At 65.8% G+C, this 24,074-nt stretch overlaps 3 protein-coding genes across 3 annotated transcripts; 1 reads left to right on the top strand and 2 right to left on the bottom strand.

Moving 5' to 3' along the window:
* Positions 1–4,081: 4,081 nt before the first annotated feature.
* On the top strand, positions 4,082–8,646 carry LOC135311241 (mucin-2-like). Its single transcript, XM_064440366.1, has 9 exons — positions 4,082–5,138; positions 5,287–5,475; positions 7,106–7,224; positions 7,343–7,401; positions 7,717–7,865; positions 7,981–8,046; positions 8,136–8,298; positions 8,399–8,579; positions 8,641–8,646. Exons 1-9 carry the CDS (start codon positions 4,082–4,084, stop codon positions 8,644–8,646), a joined length of 1,989 nt encoding a protein of 662 aa, XP_064296436.1.
* A 5,822-nt stretch (positions 8,647–14,468) lies between these two features.
* Positions 14,469–20,849, bottom strand: LOC135311240 (mucin-2-like; the record flags this gene model as incomplete). Its single annotated transcript, XM_064440365.1, has 13 exons — positions 14,469–14,504; positions 14,609–14,667; positions 14,768–14,868; positions 14,949–15,110; positions 15,211–15,373; positions 15,463–15,528; positions 15,644–15,792; positions 16,108–16,166; positions 16,285–16,403; positions 17,017–17,205; positions 17,354–18,209; positions 18,456–18,610; positions 19,007–20,849. Coding segments are annotated over 13 exons (3,957 nt in total), but the record flags the coding sequence as incomplete, so codon positions are not given.
* Positions 20,850–21,572: 723 nt separating this feature from the next.
* On the bottom strand, positions 21,573–23,852 carry LOC135311239 (mucin-2-like; the record flags this gene model as incomplete). The annotated part of the gene is made up of 2 exons (XM_064440364.1): positions 21,573–22,460; positions 22,524–23,852. Coding segments are annotated over 2 exons (2,217 nt in total), but the record flags the coding sequence as incomplete, so codon positions are not given.
* Between the last annotated feature and the right edge of the window lie 222 nt (positions 23,853–24,074).

Here is a 24,074-nt window from a genome sequence, read left to right as displayed (position 1 = left end):
AGGGGACACGTCGGCCACCACGGAACCAACCAGCACCATCACCGTGACCAGCTTCCCCGAGACCACGTGGCCGTCGGGAGACACGGAGGTGTCAGGGGACACGTCGGCCACCACGGAACCAACCAGCACCGTCACCGTGACCAGCTTCCCCGAGACCACGTGGCCATCGGGAGACACGGAGGTGTCAGGGGACACGTCGGCCACCACGGAACCAACCAGCACCGTCACCGTGACCAGCTTCCCCGAGAGCACGTGGCCGTCGGGAGACACGGAGGTGTCAGGGGACACGTCGGCCACCCCGGAACCCACCAGCACCGTCACCATGACCAGCTTCCCCGAGACCACGTGGCCGTCGGGAGACACGGTGGTGTCAGGGGACACGTCGGCCACCACGGAACCAACCAGCACCATCACCGTGACCAGCTTTCCCGAGAGCACGTGGCCGTCGGGAGACACGGAGGTGTCAGGGGACACGTCGGCCACCACGGAACCCACCAGCACCGTCACCGTGACCAGCTTCCCCGAGAGCACGTGGCCGTCGGGAGACACGGAGGTGTCAGGGGACACGTCGGCCACCACGGAACCAACCAGCACCGTCACCGTGACCAGCTTCCCCGAGACCACGTGGCCGTCGGGAGACACGGAGGTGTCAGGGGACACGTCGGCCACCACGGAACCAACCAGCACCGTCACCGTGACCAGCTTCCCCGAGACCACGTGGCCGTCGGGAGACACGGAGGTGTCAGGGGACACGTCGGCCACCACGGAACCAACCAGCACCGTCACCGTGACCAGCTTTCCCGAGAGCACGTGGCCGTCGGGAGACACGGAGGTGTCAGGGGACACGTCGGCCACCACAGAACCTACCAGCACCGTCACCGTGACCAGCTTCCCCGAGACCACGTGGCCGTCGGGAGACACGGAGGTGTCAGGGGACACGTCGGCCACCACGGAACCAACCAGCACCGTCACCGTGACCAGCTTCCCCGAGAGCACGTGGCCGTCAGGAGACACGGAGGTGTCAGGGGACACGTCGGCCACCACGGAACCCACCAGCACCGTCACCGTGACCAGCTTCCCCGAGAGCACGTGGCCGTCAGGAGACACGGAGGTGTCAGGGGACACGTCGGCCACCACGGAACCAACCAGCTCCGTCTCCGTGACCAGCTTCCCCGAGACCACGTGGCCGTCGGGAGACACGGAGGTGTCAGGGGACACGTCGGCCACCACGGAACCAACCAGCACCATCACCGTGACCAGCTTCCCCGAGACCACGTGGCCGTCGGGAGACACGGAGGTGTCAGGGGACACGTCGGCCACCACGGAACCAACCAGCACCGTCACCGTGACCAGCTTCCCTGAGACCACGTGGCCATCGGGAGACACGGAGGTGTCAGGGGACACGTCGGCCACCACGGAACCCACCAGCACCGTCACCGTGACCAGCTTCCCCGAGACCACGTGGCCGTCGGGAGACACGGAGGTGTCAGGGGACACGTCGGCCACCCCGGAACCCACCAGCACCGTCACCATGACCAGCTTCCCCGAGACCACGTGGCCGTCGGGAGACACGGAGGTGTCAGGGGACACGTCGGCCACCACGGAACCAACCAGCACCGTCACCGTGACCAGCTTCCCCGAGAGCACGTGGCCGTCGGGAGACACGGAGGTGTCAGGGGACACGTCGGCCACCCCAGAACCAACCAGCACCGTCACCGTGACCAGCTTCCCCGAGACCACGTGGCCGTCGGGAGACACGGAGGTGTCATGGGACACGTCGGCCACCACGGAACCTACCAGCACCGTCACCGTGACCAGCTTCCCCGAGACCACGTGGCCGTCGGGAGACACGGAGGTGTCAGGGGACACGTCGGCCACCACGGAACCAACCAGCACCGTCACCGTGACCAGCTTCCCTGAGACCACGTGGCCGTCGGGAGACACGGAGGTGTCAGGGGACACGTCGGCCACCCCAGAACCAACCAGCACCATCACCGTGACCAGCTTCCCCGAGAGCACGTGGCCGTCAGGAGACACGGAGGTGTCAGGGGACACGTCGGCCACCACGGAACCAACCAGCACCGTCTCCGTGACCAGCTTCCCCGAGACCACGTGGCCGTCGGGAGACACGGAGGTGTCAGGGGACACGTCGGCCACCACGGAACCAACCAGCACCATCACCGTGACCAGCTTCCCCGAGACCACGTGGCCGTCGGGAGACACGGAGGTGTCAGGGGACACGTCGGCCACCACGGAACCAACCAGCACCGTCACCGTGACCAGCTTCCCTGAGACCACGTGGCCATCGGGAGACACGGAGGTGTCAGGGGACACGTCGGCCACCACGGAACCCACCAGCACCGTCACCGTGACCAGCTTCCCCGAGACCACGTGGCCGTCGGGAGACACGGAGGTGTCAGGGGACACGTCGGCCACCACGGAACCAACCAGCACCGTCACCGTGACCAGCTTCCCCGAGAGCACGTGGCCGTCGGGAGACACGGAGGTGTCAGGGGACACGTCGGCCACCCCAGAACCAACCAGCACCGTCACCGTGACCAGCTTCCCCGAGACCACGTGGCCATCGGGAGACACGGAGGTGTCAGGGGACACGTCGGCCACCACGGAACCAACCAGCACTGTCACCGTGACCAGCTTCCCCGAGAGCACGTGGCCGTCGGGAGACACGGAGGTGTCAGGGGACACGTCGGCCACCACGGAACCCACCAGCAGCGTCACCGTGACCAGCTTCCCCGAGACCACGTGGCCGTCGGGAGACACGGAGGTGTCAGGGGACACGTCGGCCACCACGGAACCAACCAGCACCGTCACCGTGACCAGCTTCCCCGAGACCACGTGGCCGTCGGGAGACACGGAGGTGTCAGGGGACACGTCGGCCACCACGGAACCCACCAGCACCGTCACCGTGACCAGCTTCCCTGAGACCACGTGGCCGTCAGGAGACACGGAGGTGTCAGGGGACACGTCGGCCACCACGGAACCCACCAGCACCGTCACCGTGACCAGCTTCCCCGAGACCACGTGGCCGTCGGGAGACACGGAGGTGTCAGGGGACACGTCGGCCACCCCAGAACCAACCAGCACCGTCACCGTGACCAGCTTCCCTGAGACCACGTGGCCATCGGGAGACACGGAGGTGTCAGGGGACACGTCGGCCACCACGGAACCAACCAGCACCGTCACCATGACCAGCTTCCCTGAGACCACGTGGCCGTCGGGAGACACGGAGGTGTCAGGGGACACGTCGGCCACCACGGAACCAACCAGCACCGTCACCGTGACCAGCTTCCCCGAGACCACGTGGCCGTCGGGAGACACGGAGGTGTCAGGGGACACGTCGGCCACCACGGAACCCACCAGCACCGTCACCGTGACCAGCTTCCCCGAGACCACGTGGCCGTCGGGAGACATGGAGGTGTCAGGGGACACGTCGGCCACCCCGGAACCAACCAGCTCCGTCACCGTGACCAGCTTCCCCGAGAGCACGTGGCCGTCGGGAGACACGGAGGTGTCAGGGGACACGTCGGCCACCACGGAACCAACCAGCACCGTCACCGTGACCAGCTTCCCCGAGACCACGTGGCCGTCGGGAGACACGGAGGTGTCAGGGGACACGTCGGCCACCACGGAACCCACCAGCACCGTCACCGTGACCAGCTTCCCCGAGACCACGTGGCCGTCGGGAGACACGGAGGTGTCAGGGGACACGTCGGCCACCCCAGAACCAACCAGCACCATCACCGTGACCAGCTTCCCCGAGACCACGTGGCCGTCGGGAGACACGGAGGTGTCAGGGGACACGTCGGCCACCACGGAACCAACCAGCACCGTCACCGTGACCAGCTTCCCCGAGACCACGTGGCCGTCGGGAGACACGGAGGTGTCAGGGGACACGTCGGCCACCACGGAACCAACCAGCAGCGTCACCGTGACCAGCTTCCCCGAGACCACGTGGCCGTCGGGAGACACGGAGGTGTCAGGGGACACGTCGGCCACCCCGGAACCCACCAGCACCGTCACCGTGACCAGCTTCCCCGAGACCACGTGGCCGTCGGGAGACATGGAGGTGTCAGGGGACACGTCGGCCACCACGGAACCAACCAGCACCGTCACCGTGACCAGCTTCCCCGAGACCACGTTGCCGTCGGGAGACACGGAGGTGTCAGGGGACACGTCGGCCACCACGGCACCAACCAGTACCGTCACCGTGACGACCACCCTCAACGCTACCACCACCACCACCACCGTCCCCATCGCTACGACCACCCCCAACGCTACCACCACCACCACCGTCCCCATCGTTACCACCACCCCCAACGCTACCACCACCACCACCGTCCTCATCGCTACGACCACCCCCAACGCTACCACCACCACCACCACCGTCCCCATCGTTACCACCACCCCCAACGCTAACACCACCACCACCGTCCCCATCGTTACCACCACCCCCAACGCTACCACCACCACCACCACCGTCCCCATCGCTACCACCACCCCCAACGCTACCACCACCACCACCGTCCCCATCGTTACCACCACCCCCAACGCTACCACCACCACCACCACCGTCCCCATCGTTACGACCACCCCCAACGCTACCACCACCACCACCACCGTCCCCATCGCTACCACCACCCCCAACGCTACCACCACCACCACCACCGTCCCCATTGCTACGACCACCCCCAACGCTACCACCAACACAACCACCGTCCCCATCGTTACGACCACCCCCAACGCTACTACCACCACCACCACCGTCCCCATCGTTACGACCACTCCCAACGCTACCACCACCACCACCGTCCCCATCGCTACGACCACCCCCAACGCTACCACCACCACCACCGTCCCCATCGTTACGACCACCCCCAACGCTAACACCACCACCACCACCGTCCCCATCGCTACGACAACCCCCAACGCTACCACCACCACCACCACCGTCCCCATCGCTACGACCACCCCCAACGCTACCACCACCACCACCACCATCCCCATCGCTACGACGACCTCCAACGCTACGAAGACCACCACCACCGCCGCCGTCCCTGCAGCTACCACCACCCCCAACGCTACCACCACCACCACCACCAGCCCCACCACCAGTGAGGGTAAGTCTCCCTCCTTGGCGGCACCGCCCAGCCCCGTCCCTGCCCCCTCACCCCCCAGCGCGCCCCAGGCGCTCTCCGGCCGGCTCCGCGCGCCCGCCGTTTCCCCGGGCGCTGTCACGGCAGCCACCTCCGGCCGCGCCTCCCCCAGGTCAGTGCCAGAACGGCGGCACCTGGGACGGCATCAAGTGCGTGTGCGCTGGCGGGTACTACGGCGCCCTGTGCGAGATCGCCGTCTGCCAGAACGGCGGCACCTGGGCCGGCGGCGGCTGCCAGTGCGCCGAGAGCTTCCAGGGCAGCGAGTGCCAGTTCGCCAAGGAGAACGTCGAGGTCAAGGACGGTAGGGAGCCGTGCCAGGCCCTGCGGCACCACGTCGGGGCTGCTGCGGGGGCCACCGACCCCCGGCCTGGGCTGGGGGCACCGCGGAGGGACCAACCCGGCAACGCGGCCACGGTGGAGGGAGGGATGTCCCGGGAGTGGGGCCGGGGGCGCCGCGGAGGGACCAACCTGTGAATGGGCCCACCATGGAGGGATGTCCCGGGAGTGGGGCCGGGGGCGCCGCGGAGGGACCAACCTGTGAATGGGCCCACCATGGAGGGATGTCCCAGGAGTGGGGCCGGGGGCGCCGCGGAGGGACCAACCTGTGAATGGGCCCACCATGGAGGGATGTCCCAGGAGTGGGGCCGGGGGCGCCGCGGAGGGACCAACCTGTGAATGGGCCCACCATGGAGGGATGTCCCGGGAGTGGGGCCGGGGGCACCGCGGAGGGACCAACCCGGCAACGCGGCCACGGTGGAGGGAGGGATGTCCCGGGAGTGGGGCCGGGGGCGCCGCGGAGGGACCAACCTGTGAATGGGCCCACCATGGAGGGATGTCCCGGGAGTGGGGCCGGGGGCACCGCGGAGGGACCAACCCGGCAACGCGGCCACGGTGGAGGGAGGGATGACCCGGGAGTGGGGCCGGGGGCACCGCGGAGGGACCAACCTGTGAATGGGCCCACCATGGAGGGATGACCCGGGAGTGGGGCCGGGGGCGCCGCGGAGGGACCAACCTGTGAATGGGCCCACCATGGAGGGATGTCCCGGGAGTGGGGCCGGGGGCGCCGCGGAGGGACCAACCCGGCAACGCGGCCACGGTGGAGGGAGGGATGTCCCGGGAGTGGGGCCGGGGGCACCGCGGAGGGACCAACCTGTGAATGGGCCCACCATGGAGGGATGTCCCGGGAGTGGGGCCGGGGGCGCCGCGGAGGGACCAACCTGTGAATGGGCCCACCATGGAGGGATGTCCCGGGAGTGGGGCCGGGGGCACCGCGGAGGGACCAACCTGTGAATGGGCCCACCATGGTGGGATGTCCCGGGAATGGGGCTGGGGGCACTGCGGAGGGACCAACCTGTGAATGGGCCCACCATGGAGGGATGACCCGGGAGTGGGGCTGGGGGCACCGCGGAGGGACCAACCTGTGAATGGGCCCACCATGGAGGGATGTCCCGGGAGTGGGGCCGGGGGCACCGCGGAGGGACCAACCTGTGAATGGGCCCACCATGGAGGGATGTCCCGGGAATGGGGCTGGGGGCACTGCGGAGGGACCAACCTGTGAATGGGCCCACCATGGAGGGATGACCCGGGAGTGGGGCCGGGGGCACCGCGGAGGGACCAACCTGTGAATGGGCCCACCATGGAGGGATGACCCGCTAGTGGGGCCGGGGGCACCGCGGAGGGACCAACCTGTGAATGGGCCCACCATGGAGGGATGACCCGGGAGTGGGGCCGGGGGCACCGCGGATGGACCAACCTGTGAATGGGCCCACCATGGAGGGATGTCCCGGGAGTGGGGCCGGGGGCACCGCGGATGGACCAGCCTGTGAATGGGCCCACCATGGAGGGATGACCCGGGAGTGGGGCCGGGGGCACTGGTGGGGGGATGGGACGCCCCAGGCTATTGCTTATGGGTCTCCTTCTGCTTGATGAAGTGATGGTGAATGCGACGGTCCAGATGAAGACGAAGGTCGACAACAGGGTTTTCACAAAGGATCTCAAAGATAAGTCCTCTGCAGCTTTCAAGAACTTTGAGAAGGACTTCAAGGAGCAGGTCAGGCTGCAGCAATGCCGCGAGCACCCCCATGGTGGGGCAGCGCCCTCGGCGGGGGTATGTGGGGCACGATGGGCCTTCGGCCTGGATCTCCCCTCGGCTTCTCGTTGTCTTCCAGATGAGGGAGGTTTACAAGCACATAGAGGGCTACCAGGATGTGGTGATCCATGAACTGAAGTGAGTTCCCGCCGGAGGCGGGGTGGGGTGTCCTCACGGGGCACTGACCCCCTCCATCTGCTCCCTCGGGGTGGTCTGGGGGGGGCAGGGACCCACAGGGGTCAATTTGAGGTGATGGTCTCCAAGGACGGGGCATCCACATCCCTCCAAGCCATGTTCTGTCCCTGGGGCTCCTCCAGGGTGGGCCGGCCCCACGTAACAGTGGCCACGCTGTCCCTCCACAATGGGGACCCCAAACTGGTCCCAGTTGGGTCCCCTGCGGCGTGGCACCGCAGCCTAGCCCCCCTGAGCCACCCGTGCCCCTTCTCCTTGCAGCGAGGGCAGCATCGTGGTGAACTACACGGTCCTCCTGAAGGTGCTCGCCAGCACCACGGCCAACGAGACGGTGCAGAGCATCTCCAAGAGCCTCGTCACCGCCATCAACAGCTACACCAACTGCAACGAAACCTGTCAAGAAGGCAACTGTGAGCGGCGTTTGCTGTAACCCCCGCCCCCGTGTCATTGGCGCCGGGGCGAGGTCCTTGCTGGGGGTGGCGCCGAGCCCAGGGCACTCACCAGCAGCTGCTCTCGCCATCCCAGGTACCTTCTGCTTCAACTCTACCTACACCAGCGTCGACAACTTCAGGGTGGAAGAGGTTGAAACAAGTAAGTGAGCCCACAGGGCGTTCACCCCCACGCCAGGACCCCTCAAACCACGTCCCTGTGCACCCTGAGCCGCCCCCCTCCGCCCTTAGGTGTGTGCGACAGCCGCATCCCGGAGGATTTCAAGACCTACTTCTCCCCGCTCGTCACCCCCACCGGCGTCCTCTGCATCACCAGATGCGACAAACGCTCTGCCGACCCTTACCCCTGCGTCCACGGCACGTGCGTCGTGGCACGCTCGGGACCACAGTGCGAGTAAGCCCCCCGTTGCCCACCCCCTGCCCCCCAGGACGGGCGCCCCCCCGGGTTTGGGGTGAAGCCGGCAGGGCTCTCACCACCTGGACATCCCCACCAGGTGCTCGGAGCCGTCGGCGTTCTGGTACCAAGACAGCGCCTGCAGCTCCCGCATCAGCAAGGTGGGGGTGGCCGTGGGGGTACCGGTGGCTGGGTTGGTCGTGGCCGTCGCCGCCTTCACCGCCTTCCTGCTGCGGGCGAAGAGGCAGAAGGACGAGTACAGGCAAGTGCCTGGCTGGGGGGTGGGGTGGGGGTCCCGCGGGGCCGCGCCTGGCTCTCATCCACCTCCGCCCCGTCACGCAGGGTTAAGCTGACCTCCCACTCGGAGCTGTATTGCAGCACGGAGGAGAGCTGGACCAGCCCGAAGGGCTTCACCGCCAGCAACCCGGCCGCGACCTGGGAAGGTACCGGGGCCGGTGGGGGTCTGGGTGGCCGTGGGGTGGGGGGCCTGTGGCACCCGGGGAGCCGCTGGGGGCCCATGTCACCTCTCCTTCCACCCCACAGACTTGGAGGGCCCCAGCACCAACTGCATCAACCTAGAGAACGTGGACACCTCGCAGAAGGTGAGTACCACGTCCCCAGGACCCTGACTCTGACCCCACACCCGCTCTGGTGGGCAACCCCCCGCCCCCCATCACACCCCCATCTCTCCTTCCTCCCTCCCCAGATCCACATCCAGCGACCATCCGTCATCGTCCCCTGAGTGGAGCCACCCAAGAGGCAGCGGCGAGCGGAGGGGGACATGGGGACACAGGGGTGGGCGGGGGTCTCGGGGTGGCAAGCGCTGGGAAATGCACCATCCTCTGCCTCCCACAACGACTGATCACTACAGCACTTTAACTACTTGAATAAAAGCCTAATTTTATTGTCACCCGCCTGTTGTCACACACTGTCGGGGGCACGCAACGTGGTCGCGTGCCCCGTGGGGTCGACGGGGGCTTGGCTGAAGGACGGGGCTGGTGGTGGGGTGCAAATCCACCAAAAACGCCCCAAGGAAGGAAGGGAAAACACTGGGGATGAGTTAATTGCTGAGCGGGCAATTAGGAGCTGCTGCTGAGTCACCCCTGGCAAAGGTGCAAGTCCGAGGGGTGACGCACCGGGGAGAATTTTCCCTTGCCCCCACCCGGGGGTTAAATACCTGCCCCGAGGTTCATCCACGCCTCGTTCCCACCCTCCCCGGGGGGGAAGGGGACAAAGGGCTGTGGGGCGGCGGAGGGCAGCCGTGGTGGCTTTGGGGTGGGAACATCGAGGGCGTCCCAAGGTGTGGGGTCCCACGTGGGGATTTTGGGAGAGGCAAGGAAGGAACAGGGGTCTGGGGTCACCTACCCGAGCGTCGCTTCCACCCCACGCGGGCGTCCTTGGGGGTTTCCATCCTGGCGTCACCGCTGTTCCCTCTGAAGGGTGAGAAAGGTGGCGGCGTGCCCAAGGTCGTGTGCCGCCGCCCGGGCCCTCGGCCAATTCCTGCCCCGCCCTGCCCCCGAGCGCTAAAATTAGCAGTTTTATTTCTGCTTTCCACCTTACCTGGCAGCTGGGAGCTGTGTGCGCGGGGGACAAAGTCCAAATGCTGTTGAAAATGCCCTGGGGCGCGGGCAGGTGTGGCCCCAGTCCTACCCGGCAGGTTCTGGTGTGGGGTAGGAGGGTCCCCCGTGGGCAGCAGGGTGCTGTGGGCAGCAGGGTGGGGGTCCTGGGCCGGGTGGGGGGTGGCCTGGGGGCTGATCACCCCAAAGGAGGGCTGCAAAAGGGGAGGTAACAGCCTTTTGCCCCCTCCCCAAGTCTGCCTTGGGGTTGTCCCAGTACAAACCAGCGTCAGCAGAGCATTTTCAGTGCCTTTATTGGAAAGAAAGATGGGGTCCAGCCCCAGTATTTTTGGGGGCGGAATCCTCACTCTTGAAGTGAGTTTGGGGAGGGAGGGAAGTGGGGACATGACCCTGGAGGTGGGGCCATGGCCCAAAAGTGCCAATAGGTGCGAGGTCGTGTGGGTCATGACCTGGAAGTGAGGGTCATGACGCCAAGAATGGTCCCAGGAACGGGATAAGGACCCCCAGTATGGGGTCAAGGCCCCCACTGACGGGGGTCTGGGTTCTCCCACAGTGCCACTTCCCACAAGGGGGGAGGGGAAATCAGCATCCTGGTGCCCCCCCCCGCCACGGCTCAGAGTCGCGTGTAGAATTTCTCCGGTCTTGGAACATTGACCTGTGGGGATGTGGAGTGGGTCAGGGGGGAAACAGAGAAGGTGTCAGCAGGAATTGGGGTGTCCCCACTGCCCCACGTCCCACCGTGGCGGGCGGGTGGGTGGGCGGGTGGGTGATGGGGAACTCACCGGTGCCGACGCGTGCAGAGACTCAAGGTTGACCCGAAAGTTGTCCTCAGTGTGGGAGCCTGTGGGGTGGGAGGGGTGGGGATGGGGGGCACAAGCTGGCGCCCCCAACCCCATGGGGTCACCAGGGAAGCCCCTCGCCCCACATCTACCTTGGTTCTGGAAGGTGAAGCTTCCTGGGAGGCTCCACGTGTCGACCGCGTCCTCGTACCACGTCTGCTTCATCGCCTTCTGGGTGCTGGAGAGAGGGGGTGGGGGCTGCGTGTGGGGTCACCACCAGTGGGCCCATCCCTCGCCCCTGCACCCACCGGCCCCTCCACCTCCTCCCTGCCAAGAGCCAAGGTCCTCCCGGCCCCTGGGACCACTCGGCCGGGCTTTATCCAGGATGAGGGACATCTTACGTCACACCTTTAAAAAACAACTGGAACCCAACGGCTCAACGAGATCTCCCGCCCCAGGGAGGGCGATGGGGCCAGACCCCCCGGACCCACCGCGACCTCCTCTCCCCCATCACCTGTAAAACGATCCGGTCCTCCGAGCTCGGAAGAGGAGGACGGCGAGGACGACGCCCGTCGCGGCCAGAGCCGCCGCGGCCACGCCCAACCCCACCGCCAGCTTGCCGACCCGGGTCTCGCAGCCATCGCCTCGGTACCAGTAGAGATCGGTCTCGTGGCAGCTGCGGGGAGGGAATAGGGGGGCGAACGCAAAGCTGGGACCCCCAGACACAACCCCCCCAAGCCCTGTTTTGCGAGCTCAAGCCCTGCGTGGAGCAAGACCCTGCTCCAGCCCTGCAGGGTTTTGCCCCGTTTCCGTGCAGAGAGGGGCTTGGAGCCGGCGTGGAGCCGCGCCGGCAGGGCTGGCCGCCTGTGGGGTGGTCCTGGAGGGGGGCGGTGGCTTTGCTGCAGCCCTTACAAGCACTGTGGGCCGCTCAGGGTGAGCCGGCACTGCCCCTTGTTGCAGCTGATGGAGCCGGGGGTGCCTGGGGTGCAGTTGGATATGCAGTAGAAACCAGAGCTTGTCAGCTTGGGAAAGTAGTAGTCCTGGTAGCCCTCAGGCGCTTCCTGCTGGCAGAAGGCTGGAGAGGGAAGAGAGGTCGGTTGGGGGGATGCCGGGCACCCCAAGCCTGGCTGCATCCCCCCAGCGGGACAGCCCGAGCCGCTCACCCTCTTTGTCAAAGTTGAGCGAAGCGTTGCGCACCACCACGTCGGAGGAGCTGAAGCACAGCTCGCCTGCAAGAGAGGAAACACGGGGGACGTGCCCCACAGCCCACTGCCGGGGTGGCCACGAGCTTCTGGGTGGGTGGGAAGCTCTCCCCCGCCCCGCAGGTTGCCCGGCTCCGCCCCACCCCCTTGCCGGGAGGCTCACGGGTACCACTTGTGCAGTTCAGCTGCGCCGCTGCCGCGCGGATCTCTTCCTGCAGCTCCGCCGTGATGTTGTGGAGCTTCTCCTGGGCTTGGGCGGTCACCAGCAGGGAGACGATGATGATGTGATCCACCACCACGCTGCCGGGCCTGGTGGGAGGAGCCACCATCCCCTTGAAAACGCCCTTTTCCCAAGGGATTACCCCAGCTCCTGGGGAGCGGGGCGGTTGGTGCACCCCAATACCTTCTCCCCGTTGACCAACAGCCCGGCACTCACGTCAGACGCAGGACCTTGATGCCCCCGTAGCCCTGGATGCTGCTGTAGACCACGTCCATCTGGAAGAGAAGAGGTCTCCAGGGAGGGTGCCGGGCCCCATTCCTTCCCACCTCTCCTGGATCTCCCTCATCTTGGGTGTCCCCCTCAAACACACCCCAGCGTACCTGGAGAAGAACGTGCAGAGAAACCCCCGGCCCTTGCAGCACCCATGGGACACCTTTGGGTGGGACACCAGGCACATCGCGCCCCCAAGGTAGGGTCAGCCCCTTCCCCGTGTCCTTTTACCTGCTTCCTGAAGGTCTCGACAAACTCCAAGTAGGTGGAAGAGCTGGGGTTCTGGAGGTCGTCGGTGAACTCCCGGTTGGTGACGCGCAGCTCCACCTGCACTGTCGCGTTGGTCACTTTTGGGGAAGGGGGGGTGCAAGTCAAGACCAGGACATGAAGAAGACAGGCGGAGGCAGCCCCTCCCGGCAGGAGGAGCCCCACCATCTCCATTTAACACCCGTGGCTTTAGGGCTTGTTGCAAAGGAGCCAAGAGAAGCTTCCTCCGGCTGCTGGAAGAAGCCAGGAGCTTCTCTAGACGTCAGCAGCCCATCTGCTCCTCTGGAGACAGGCTTGGACCCCACCACTAACTCCTCAACACCACACACCTGACCTCATTAGGGCACGAGGGAGCCTCCATTGCCCTGAACAGCCTCACCTGGGACCTCCAGCCTCTGCTCGTTGGCCCAGGAGCTGCATTTAAGCTCAGCCCAGCCCACCCAAAGCTTGTTTGAGCTTTGTTGGGGACGATCAACCTCTGGGCCCGTCGCAGATCTGGCTCCTGCCTCTAGCCTGGGCCTGTGGAGTTGCCCCATCCCCTGCTCTTCCTATCTAGTTGCCCCTGCTGGGGTCCTGCCTCACCCGGGGGGCTCCGTGCGGGCTGTCGTCAGCACCTCTGCCCCCGTTTTTGGGTGCTGCGGGACCGTGCCCAGGTTAGGGAGAACGTTGCTCGTGCTGTGGTCGCTCGTGGTTCACCCTCCCCACCCCCCAGCCCGGAGGACCCCGCGCTGTTGCTCCTTCCCCGGCAGGTTTTGTCGTGCACCGGCCGAAGCCCAACAAGGAAGATTTCCTACCGGCGTTTGTTGCGATGGTGTTACTGATGTCATCACACGCGTCACCCGTGAAACCGGGGGGGCACTTGCAGTGGCCGTCCAGCCAAGTGCCCCCGTTATGGCAGACCCCTGGGAAAGACAAGCCAAGGCAGTGATAGAAAAGGAAAGGGGAGGAAGGTGGCCCTGGTGCCTGGAGAGAAGGTGGGATGGCACGTGCCTGGGGTGGTGGTGGGGCGGAGAGGGGTGGTGGTGGCGGGAGGTGAAGTCGTGGTGGACGTGATGGACGGGGAGTTCTGGAGAGTAGAGCTGGTCGTGGTGGTGGTGGGAGGTGAAGTCGTGGTGGACGTGATGGACGGGGAGTTCTGGAGAGTAGAGCTGGTCGTGGTGGTGGTGGTGGGAGGTGAAGTCGTGGTGGACGTGATGGACGGGGAGTTCTGGAGAGTAGAGCTGGTCGTGGTGGTGGTGGTGGGAGGTGAAGTCGTGGTGGACGTGATGGACGGGGAGTTCTGGAGAGTAGAGGTGCTCGTAGTGGGAGGTAAAGTCATGTTGTTGGGATGTGAGACCGTGGTGGACACGATGGGTGAAGAGTTGTTGAAGGTAGAGCTGGCTGTGTTGGTGGAGGTGGTCACGGTGGTGGTGGAAGGTGCACAAGTTCTTGAAGCTGTTGTGGGGAGTGCAGAGGAAGTCGATGCCATCAAGGTAGGTGCCATGGTGCTAGTGGTTGTGGTGAATGCAGAGATACTGGTAGCTGTGGTGGGAGCAGAAGTGCTGGTAGGCACATTCCTAATATTTGGGCGTGTTTTTGGTGGATTTGCACCCCACCACCAGCCCCGTCCTTCAGCCAAGCCCCCGTCGCCCCCCACGGGGCACGCGACCACGTTGCGTGCCCCCGACAGTGTGTGACAACAGGCGGGTGACAATAAAATTAGGCTTTTATTCAAGTAGTTAAAGTGCTGTAGTGATCAGTCGTTGTGGGAGGCAGAGGATGGTGCATTTCCCAGCGCTTGCCACCCCGAGACCCCCGCCCACCCCTGTGTCCCCATGTCCCCCTCCGCTCGCCGCTGCCTCTTGGGTGGCTCCACTCAGGGGACGATGACGGATGGTCGCTGGATGTGGATCTGGGGAGGGAGGAAGGAGAGATGGGGGTGTGATGGGGGGCGGGGGGTTGCCCACCAGAGCGGGTGTGGGGTCAGAGTCAGGGTCCTGGGGACGTGGTACTCACCTTCTGCGAGGTGTCCATGTTCTCTAGGTTGATGGAGGTGGTGTGGAGGGCCTCCAAGTCTGTAGGATGGAAGGAGAGGTGACATGGACCCCCAGCGGCTCCCCGGGTGCCACAGGCCCCCCACCCCACGGCCACCCAGACCCCCACCGGCCCCGGTACCTTCCCAGGTCGCGGCCGGGTTGCTGGCGGTGAAGCCCTTCGGGCTGGTCCAGCTCTCCTCCGTGCTGCAATACAGCTCCGAGTGGGAGGTCAGCTTAACCCTGCGTGACGGGGCGGAGGTGGATGAGAGCCAGGCGCGGCCCCGCGGGACCCCCACCCCACCCCCCGGCCAGGCACTTGCCTGTACTCGTCCTTCTGCCTCTTCGCCCGCAGCAGGAAGGCGGTGAAGGCGGCGACGGCCACGACCAACCCAGCCACCGGTACCCCCACGGCCACCCCCACCTTGCTGATGCGGGAGCTGCAGGCGCTGTCTTGGTACCAGAACGCCGACGGCTCCGAGCACCTGGTGGGGATGTCCAGGTGGTGAGAGCCCTGCCGGCTTCACCCCAAACCCGGGGGGGCGCCCGTCCTGGGGGGCAGGGGGTGGGCAACGGGGGGCTTACTCGCACTGTGGTCCCGAGCGTGCCACGACGCACGTGCCGTGGACGCAGGGGTAAGGGTCGGCAGAGCGTTTGTCGCATCTGGTGATGCAGAGGACGCCGGTGGGGGTGACGAGCGGGGAGAAGTAGGTCTTGAAATCCTCCGGGATGCGGCTGTCGCACACACCTAAGGGCGGAGGGGGGCGGCTCAGGGTGCACAGGGACGTGGTTTGAGGGGTCCTGGCGTGGGGGTGAACGCCCTGTGGGCTCACTTACTTGTTTCAACCTCTTCCACCCTGAAGTTGTCGACGCTGGTGTAGGTAGAGTTGAAGCAGAAGGTACCTGGGATGGCGAGAGCAGCTGCTGGTGAGTGCCCTGGGCTCGGCGTCACCCCCAGCAAGGACCTCGCCCCGGCGCCAATGACACGGGGGCGGGGGTTACAGCAAACGCCGCTCACAGTTGCCTTCTTGACAGGTTTCGTTGCAGTTGGTGTAGCTGTTGATGGCGGTGACGAGGCTCTTGGAGATGCTCTGCACCGTCTCGTTGGCCGTGGTGCTGGCGAGCACCTTCAGGAGGACCGTGTAGTTCACCACGATGCTGCCCTCGCTGCAAGGAGAAGGGGCACGGGTGGCTCAGGGGGGCTAGGCTGCGGTGCCACGCCGCAGGGGACCCAACTGGGACCAGTTTGGGGTCCCCATTGTGGAGGGACAGCGTGGCCACTGTTACGTGGGGCCGGCCCACCCTGGAGGAGCCCCAGGGACAGAACATGGCTTGGAGGGATGTGGATGCCCCGTCCTTGGAGACCATCACCTCAAATTGACCCCTGTGGGTCCCTGCCCCCCCCAGACCACCCCGAGGGAGCAGATGGAGGGGGTCAGTGCCCCGTGAGGACACCCCACCCGGCCTCCGGAGGGAACTCACTTCAGTTCATGGATCACCACATCCTGGTAGCCCTCTATGTGCTTGTAAACCTCCCTCATCTGGAAGACAACGAGAAGCCGAGGGGAGATCCAGGCCGAAGGCCCATCGTGCCCCACATAACCCCGCCGAGGGCGCTGCCCCACCATGGGGGTGCTCGCGGCATTGCTGCAGCCTGACCTGCTCCTTGAAGTCCTTCTCAAAGTTCTGGAAAGCTGCAGAGGACTTATTTTTGAGATCCTTTGTGAAAACCCTGTTGTCGACCTTCGTCTTCATCTCGACCGTTGCATTCACCATCACTTCATCAAGCAGAAGGAGACCCATAAGCAATAGCCTGGGGCGTCCCATCCCCCCACCAGTGCCCCCAGCCCCACTCCCGGGTCATCCCTCCATGGTGGGCCCATTCACAGGTTGGTCCCTCCGCGGTGCCCCCAGCCCCACTCCCGGGTCATCCCTCCATGGTGGGCCCATTCACAGGTTGGTCCCTCCGCGGCGCCCCCGGCCCCACTCCCGGGACATCCCTCCATGGTGGGCCCATTCACAACCTGGTCCCTCCGCGGCGCCCCCGGCCCCACTCCCGGGACATCCCTCCATGGTGGGCCCATTCACAGGTTGGTCCATCCGCGGTGCCCCCGGCCCCACTCCCGGGACATCCCTCCATGGTGGGCCCATTCACAGGTTGGTCCCTCCGCGGTGCCCCCGGCCCCATTCCCGGGACATCCCTCCATGGTGGGCCCACTCACAGGTTGGTCCCTCCGCGGCGCCCCCGGCCCCACTCCCGGGACATCCCTCCCTCCACCGTGGCCGCGTTGCCGGGTTGGTCCCTCCGCGGTGCCCCCAGCCCAGGCCGGGGGTCGGTGGCCCCCGCAGCAGCCCCGACGTGGTGCCGCAGGGCCTGGCACGGCTCCCTACCGTCCTTGACCTCGACGTTCTCCTTGGCGAACTGGCACTCGCTGCCCTGGAAGCTCTCGGCGCACTGGCAGCCGCCGCCGGCCCAGGTGCCGCCGTTCTGGCAGACGGCGATCTCGCACAGGGCGCCGTAGTACCCGCCAGCGCACACGCACTTGATGCCGTCCCAGGTGCCGCCGTTCTGGCACTGACCTGGGGGAGGCACGGCCGGAGGTGGCTGCCGTGACAGCGCCCGGGGAAACGGCGGGCGCGCGGAGCCGGCCGGAGAGCGCCTGGGGCGCGCTGGGGGGTGAGGGGGCAGGGACGGGGCTGGGCGGTGCCGCCAAGGAGGGAGACTTACCCTCACTGGTGGTGGGGCTGGTGGTGGTGGTGGTGGTAGCGTTGGGGGTGGTGGTAGCTGCAGGGACGGCGGCGGTGGTGGTGGTCTTCGTAGCGTTGGAGGTCGTCGTAGCGATGGGGATGGTGGTGGTGGTGGTGGTAGCGTTGGGGGTGGTCGTAACGATGGGGACGGTGGTGGTGGTGGTGGTAGCGTTGGGGGTGGTCGTAGCGATGGGGACGGTGGTGGTGGTGGTGGTAGCGTTGGGGGTGGTCGTAGCGATGGGGACGGTGGTGGTGGTGGTAGTAGCGTTGGGGGTGGTCGTAACGATGGTGACGGTGGTGGTGGTGGTGGTAGCGTTGGGGGTGGTCGTAACGATGGGGACGGTGGTGGTGGTGGTGGTAGCGTTGGGGGTGGTCGTAACGATGGGGACGGTGGTGGTGGTGGTAGCGTTGGGGGTGGTCGTAGCGATGGGGACGGTGGTGGTGGTGGTAGTGTTGGGGGTGGTCGTAGCGATGGGGACGGTGGTGGTGGTGGTGGTAGCGTTGGGGGTGGTCGTAACGATGGGGACGGTGGTGGTGGTGGTAGCGTTGGGGGTGGTCGTAACAATGGGGACGGTGGTGGTGGTGGTGGTAGCGTTGGGGGTGGTCGTAGCGATGGGGACGGTGGTGGTGGTGGTAGCGTTGGGGGTGGTCGTAGCGATGGGGACGGTGGTGGTGGTGGTGGTAGCGTTGGGGGTGGTCGTAGCGATGGGGACGGTGGTGGTGGTGGTGGTAGCGTTGGGGGTGGTGGTAACGATGGGGACGGTGGTGGTGGTGGTAGCGTTGGGGGTGGTCGTAACGATGGGGACGGTGGTGGTGGTGGTGGTAGCGTTGGGGGTGGTCGTAACAATGGGGACGGTGGTGGTGGTGGTGTTGGGGGTGGTCGTAACGATGGGGACGGTGGTGGTGGTGGTGTTGGGGGTGGTCGTAACGATGGGGACGGTGGTGGTGGTGGTGTTGGGGGTGGTCGTAACGATGGGGACGGTGGTGGTGGTGTTGTTAGCGTTGGGGGTGGTCGTAACGATGGGGACAGTGGTGGTGGTGGTGTTAGCGTTGGGGGTGGTCGTAACGATGGGGACGGTGGTAGTGGTGGTGGTAGCGTTGGGGGTGGTCGTAGCGATGGGGACGGTGGTGGTGGTGGTGGTAGCGTTGGGCGTGGTCGTAACGATGGGGACGGTGGTGGTGGTGGTGGTAGCGTTGGGGGTGGTCGTAACGATGGGGACGGTGGTGGTGGTGGTAGCGTTGGGGGTGGTCGTAACGATGGGGACGGTGGTGGTGGTGGTAGCGTTGGGGGTGGTCGTAACGATGGGGACGGTGGTGGTGGTGGTAGCATTGGGGGTGGTCGTAACGATGGGGACAGTGGTGGTGGTGTTAGCGTTGGGGGTGGTCGTAGCAATGGGGACGGTGGTTGTGTTGGTGGTAGCGTTGGGGGTGGTCGTAACGATGGGGACGGTGGTGGTGGGGGTCGTTGTAGCGATGGGGACGGTGGTGGTGGTGGTGGTAGCGTTGGGGGTGGTGGAAGCGATGGTGACGGTGGTGGTGGTGGTGGTAGCGTTGGGGGTGGTCGTAACGATGGGGACGGTGGTGGTGGTGGTAGCGTTGGGGGTGGTCGTAACGATGGGGACGGTGGTGGTGGTGGTAGCGTTGGGGGTGGTTGTAACGATGGGGACGGTGGTGGTGGTGGTGGTAGCGTTGGGGGTGGTCGTAACGATGGGGACGGTGGTGGTGGTGGTGTTAGCGTTGGGGGTGGTCGTAACGATGGGGACGGTGGAGGTGGTGGTAGCGTTGGGGGTGGTCGTAGCGATGGGGCCGGTGGTGGTGGTAGTAGCGTTGGGGGTGGTCGTAACGGTGGGGACGGTGGTGGTGGTGGTAGCGTTGGGGGTGGTCGTAACGATGGGGACGGTGGTTGTGTTGGTGGTAGCGTTGGGGGTGGTTGTAACGATGGGGACGGTGGTGGTGGTGGTGGTAGCGTTGGGGGTGGTGGTAACGATGGGGACGGTGGTGGTGGTGGTGGTAGCGTTGGGGGTGGTCGTAGCGATGGGGACGGTGGTGGTGGTGGTGGTAGCGTTGGGGGTGGTGGTAACGATGGGGACGGTGGTGGTGGTGGTAGCGTTGGGGGTGGTCGTAGCGATGGGGACGGTGGTGGTGGTGGTAGTGTTGGGGGTGGTCGTAGCGATGGGGATGGTGGTGGTGGTGGTGGTAGCGTTGGGGGTGGTCGTAGCGATGGGGACGCTCGTGGTGGTGGTGGTAGCGTTGGGGGTGGTCGTAGCGATGGGGACGCTCGTGGTGGTGGTGGTAGCGTTGGGGGTGGTCGTAGCGATGGGGACGCTCGTGGTGGTGGTGTTAGCGTTGGGGGTGGTCGTAACGATGGGGACGGTGGTGGTGGTGGTAGCGTTGGGGGTGGTCGTAACAATGGGGACGGTGGTGGTGGTGGTGGTAGCGTTGGGGGTGGTCGTAGCGATGGGGACGCTCGTGGTGGTGGTGTTAGCGTTGGGGGTGGTCGTAACGATGGGGACGGTGGTGGTGGTGGTAGCGTTGGGGGTGGTCGTAGCGATGGGGACGGCGGTGGTGGTGGTAGCGTTGGGGGTGGTGGTAACGATGGGGACGGTGGTGGTGGTTGTAGCGTTGGGGGTGGTCGTAACGATGGGGACGGTGGTGGTGGTGGTGGTAGCGTTGGGGGTGGTCGTCGCGATGGGGAAGCTCGTGGTGGTGGTGGTAGCGTTGGGGGTGGTCGTAACGATGGGGACGGTGGTGGTGGTGGTGGTAGCGTTGGGGGTGGTGGTAGCGATGGGGACGGTGGTGGTGGTGGTGGTAGCGTTGGGGGTGGTCGTAACGATGGGGACTGTGGTGCTGGTAGTGTTGGGTGTGGTCGTAGCAATGGGGACGGTGGTGGTGGTGGTGGTAGCGTTGGGGGTGGTCGTAACGATGGGGACGGTGGTGGTGGTGGTGGTAGCGTTGGGGGTGGTCGTAACGATGGGGACGGTGGTGGTGGTGGTGGTAGCGTTGGGGGTGGTCGTAACAATGGGGACGGTGGTGGTGGTGGTAGTGTTGGGGGTGGTCGTAGCGATGGGGACGGTGGTGGTGGTGGTAGCGTTGGGGGTGGTCGTAGCGATGGGGATGGCGGTGGTGGTGGTGGTAGCGTTGGGGGTGGTCGTAACGATGGTGACGGTGGTGGTGGTGGTGGTAGCGTTGGGGGTGGTCGTAGCGATGGGGACGGTGGTGGTGGTGGTGGTAGCGTTGGGGGTGGTCGTAACAATGGGGACGGTGGTGGTGGTGGTGGTAGCGTTGGGGGTGGTCGTAGCGATGGGGACGGTGGTGGTGGTGGTGTTAGCGTTGGGGGTGGTCGTAACGATGGGGACGGTGGTGGTGGTAGCGTTGGGGGTGGTTGTAACGATGGGGACGGTGGTGGTGGTGGTGGTAGCGTTGGGGGTGGTCGTAACGATGGGGACGGTGGTGGTGGTGGTGTTAGCGTTGGGGGTGGTCGTAACAATGGGGACGGTGGTGGTGGTGGTGTTAGCGTTGGGGGTGGTCGTAGCGATGGGGACGGTGGTGGTGGTACTGTTGGGTGTGGTCGTAGCGATGGGGACGGTGGTGGTGGTGGTAGTGTTGGGGGTGGTCGTAGCGATGGGGACGGTGGTGGTGGTGGTAGCGTTGGGGGTGGTCGTAGCGATGGGGACGGTGGTGGTGGTGGTGGTAGCGTTGGGGGTGGTCGTAACGATGGTGACGGTGGTGGTGGTGGTGGTAGCGTTGGGGGTGGTCGTAACAATGGGGACGGTGGTGGTGGTGGTGGTAGCGTTGGGGGTGGTCGTAGCGATGGGGACGGTGGTGGTGGTGGTGGTAGCGTTGGGGGTGGTCGTAACGATGGGGACGGTGGTGGTGGTGGTGGTAGCGTTGGGGGTGGTCGTAACGATGGTGACGGTGGTGGTGGTGGTAGCGTTGGGGGTGGTCGTAACGATGGGGACGGTGGTGGTGGTGGTGGTAGCGTTGGGGGTGGTCGTAGCGATGGGGATGGTGGTGGTGGTGGTGGTAGCGTTGGGGGTGGTCGTAACGATGGGGACGGTGGTGGTGGTAGCGTTGGGGGTGGTTGTAACGATGGGGACGGTGGTGGTGGTGGTGGTAGCGTTGGGGGTGGTCGTAACAATGGGGACGGTGGTGGTGGTGGTGTTAGCGTTGGGGGTGGTCGTAGCGGTGGGGACGGTGGTGGTGGTGGTGGTAGCGTTGGGGGTGGTCGTAGCGATGGGGACGGTGGTGGTGGTGGTGGTAGCGTTGGGGGTGGTCGTAACGATGGGGACGGTGGTGGTGGTGGTGGTAGCGTTGGGGGTGGTCGTAGCCATGGGGACGGTGGTGGTGGTGGTGGTAGCGTTGGGGGTGGTCGTAACGATGGGGACGGTGGTGGTGGTGGTGGTAGCGTTGGGGGTGGTCGTAGCGATGGGGACGGTGGTGGTGGTGGTAGCGTTGGGGGTGGTCGTAGGGATGGGGACGGTGGTGGTGGTGGTAGCGTTGGGGGTGGTCGTAGCGATGGGGACGGTGGTGGTGGTGGTGGTGGTGGGGGTCGTTGTAGCGATGGGGACGGTGGTGGTGGTGGTAGCGTTGGGGGTGGTCGTAGCGATGGGGAAGGTGGTGGTGGTGGTGGTAGCGTTGGGGGTGGTCGTAACGATGGGGACGGTGGTGGTGGTGGTAGCGTTGGGGGTGGTCGTAACGATGGTGACAGTGGTGGTGGTGGTGGTAGCGTTGGGGGTGGTGGTAACGATGGGGACGGTGGTGGTGGTGGTGTTGGGGGTGGTCGTAACGATGGGGACGGTGGTGGGGGTGGTGTTGGGGGTGGTCGTAACGATGGGGACGGTGGTGGTGGTGGTGTTGGGGGTGGTCGTAACGATGGGGACGGTGGTGGTGGTGGTGTTAGCGTTGGGGGTGGTCGTAACGATGGGGACGGTGGTGGTGGTGGTTTTAGCGTTGGGGGTGGTCGTAGCGATGGGGACGGTGGTGGTGGTGGTGGTAGCGTTGGGCGTGGTCGTAACGTTGGGGACGGTGGTGGTGGTGGTAGCGTTGGGGGTGGTCGTAACGATGGGGACGGTGGTGGTGGTGGTAGCGTTGGGGGTGGTCGTAACGATGGGGACGGTGGTGGTGGTGGTAGCGTTGGGGGTGGTCGTAACGATGGGGACAGTGGTGGTGGTGTTAGCGTTGGGGGTGGTCGTAGCGATGGGGACGGTGGTTGTGTTGGTGGTAGCGTTGGGGGTGGTCGTAACGATGGGGACGGTGGTGGTGGGGGTCGTTGTAGCGATGGGGACGGTGGTGGTGGTGGTGGTAGCGTTGGGGGTGGTGGAAGCGATGGGGACGGTGGTGGTGGTGGTGGTAGCGTTGGGGGTGGTCGTAGCGATGGGGACGGTGGTGGTGGTGGTGGTAGCGTTGGGCGTGGTCGTAACGCTGGGGACGGTGGTGGTGGTGGTAGCGTTGGGGGTGGTCGTAACGATGGGGACGGTGGTGGTGGTGGTAGCGTTGGGGGTGGTCGTAACGATGGGGACGGTGGTGGTGGTGGTAGCGTTGGGGGTGGTCGTAACGATGGGGACAGTGGTGGTGGTGGTGGTAGCGTTGGGGGTGGTCGTAGCAATGGGGACGGTGGTGGTGGTGGTGGCAGCGTTGGGGGTGGTCGTAGCAATGGGGACGGTGGTGGTGGTGGTGGTAGCGTTGGGGGTGGTCGTAACGATGGGGACGGTGGTGGTGGTGGTGGTAGCGTTGGGGGTGGTCGTAACGATGGGGACGGTGGTGGTGGTGGTGGTAGCGTTGGGGGTGGTCGTAGCGATGGGGACGGTGGTGGTGGTGGTAGTGTTGGGGGTGGTCGTAGCGATGGGGACGGTGGTGGTGGTGGTAGTGTTGGGGGTGGTCGTAGCGATGGGGACGGTGGTGGTGGTGGTGGTAGCGTTGGGGGTGGTCGTAACGATGGGGACGGTGGTGGTGGTAGCGTTGGGGGTGGTTGTAACGATGGGGACGGTGGTGGTGGTGGTGGTAGCGTTGGGGGTGGTCGTAACAATGGGGACGGTGGTGGTGGTGGTGGTAGCATTGGGGGTGGTCGTAACGATGGGGACGGTGGTGGTGGGGGTGGTCGTAGCGATGGGGACGGTGGTGGTGGTGGTGGTAGCGTTGGGGGTGGTCGTAACGATGGGGACGGTGGTGGTGGTGGTGGTAGCGTTGGGGGTGGTCGTAGCGATGGGGACGGTGGAGGTGGTGGTAGCGTTGGGGGTGGTCGTAGGGATGGGGACGGTGGTGGTGGTGGTAGCATTGGGGGTGGTCGTAGCGATGGGGACGGTGGTGGTGGTGGTGGTGGTGGGGGTCGTTGTAGCGATGGGGACGGTGGTGGTGGTGGTGGTAGCGTTGGGGGTGGTCGTAACGATGGGGACGGTGGTGGTGGTGGTGTTAGCGTTGGGGGTGGTCGTAACGATGGGGACGGTGGTGGTGGTGGTGGCAGCGTTGGGGGTGGTCGTAGCGATGGGAGTAGTGGTGACCCTCGTGGTGGATGGAGACAAGGTGCTGGTGGTCAGAGAGGAGGTGTCGGCGGCCGTGGTGGATGCAGAGTTGGTGTCGGCGGCCGTGGTGGGTGCAGGGGACGTGTCGGCGGCCGTGGTGGGTGCAGGGGACGTGTCGGCGGCCGTGGTGGATGCAGAGGAGGTGTCGGCGGCCGTGGTGGATGCAGAGTTGGTGTCGGCGGC

Source organism: Phalacrocorax carbo, unplaced genomic scaffold (assembly GCF_963921805.1).
Source record: "Phalacrocorax carbo unplaced genomic scaffold, bPhaCar2.1 SCAFFOLD_97, whole genome shotgun sequence".
Lineage (NCBI taxonomy): Eukaryota > Metazoa > Chordata > Aves > Suliformes > Phalacrocoracidae > Phalacrocorax > Phalacrocorax carbo.
The sequence above is the reverse complement of the archived record's forward strand: the minus strand, read 5'-3'. Positions and strand labels throughout refer to the sequence as shown.

Coding starts and splice junctions, on each gene's coding strand:
- LOC135311241 (XM_064440366.1), top strand. CDS start 4,082: ATGGAGGTGTCAGGGGACACGTCGGCCACCACGGAACCAACCAGCACC. Junction 5,476..7,105: donor GAACGTCGAGGTCAAGGACG/GTAGGGAGCCGT, acceptor TGCTTGATGAAG/TGATGGTGAATGCGACGGTC. Junction 7,402..7,716: donor GTGGTGATCCATGAACTGAA/GTGAGTTCCCGC, acceptor TTCTCCTTGCAG/CGAGGGCAGCATCGTGGTGA.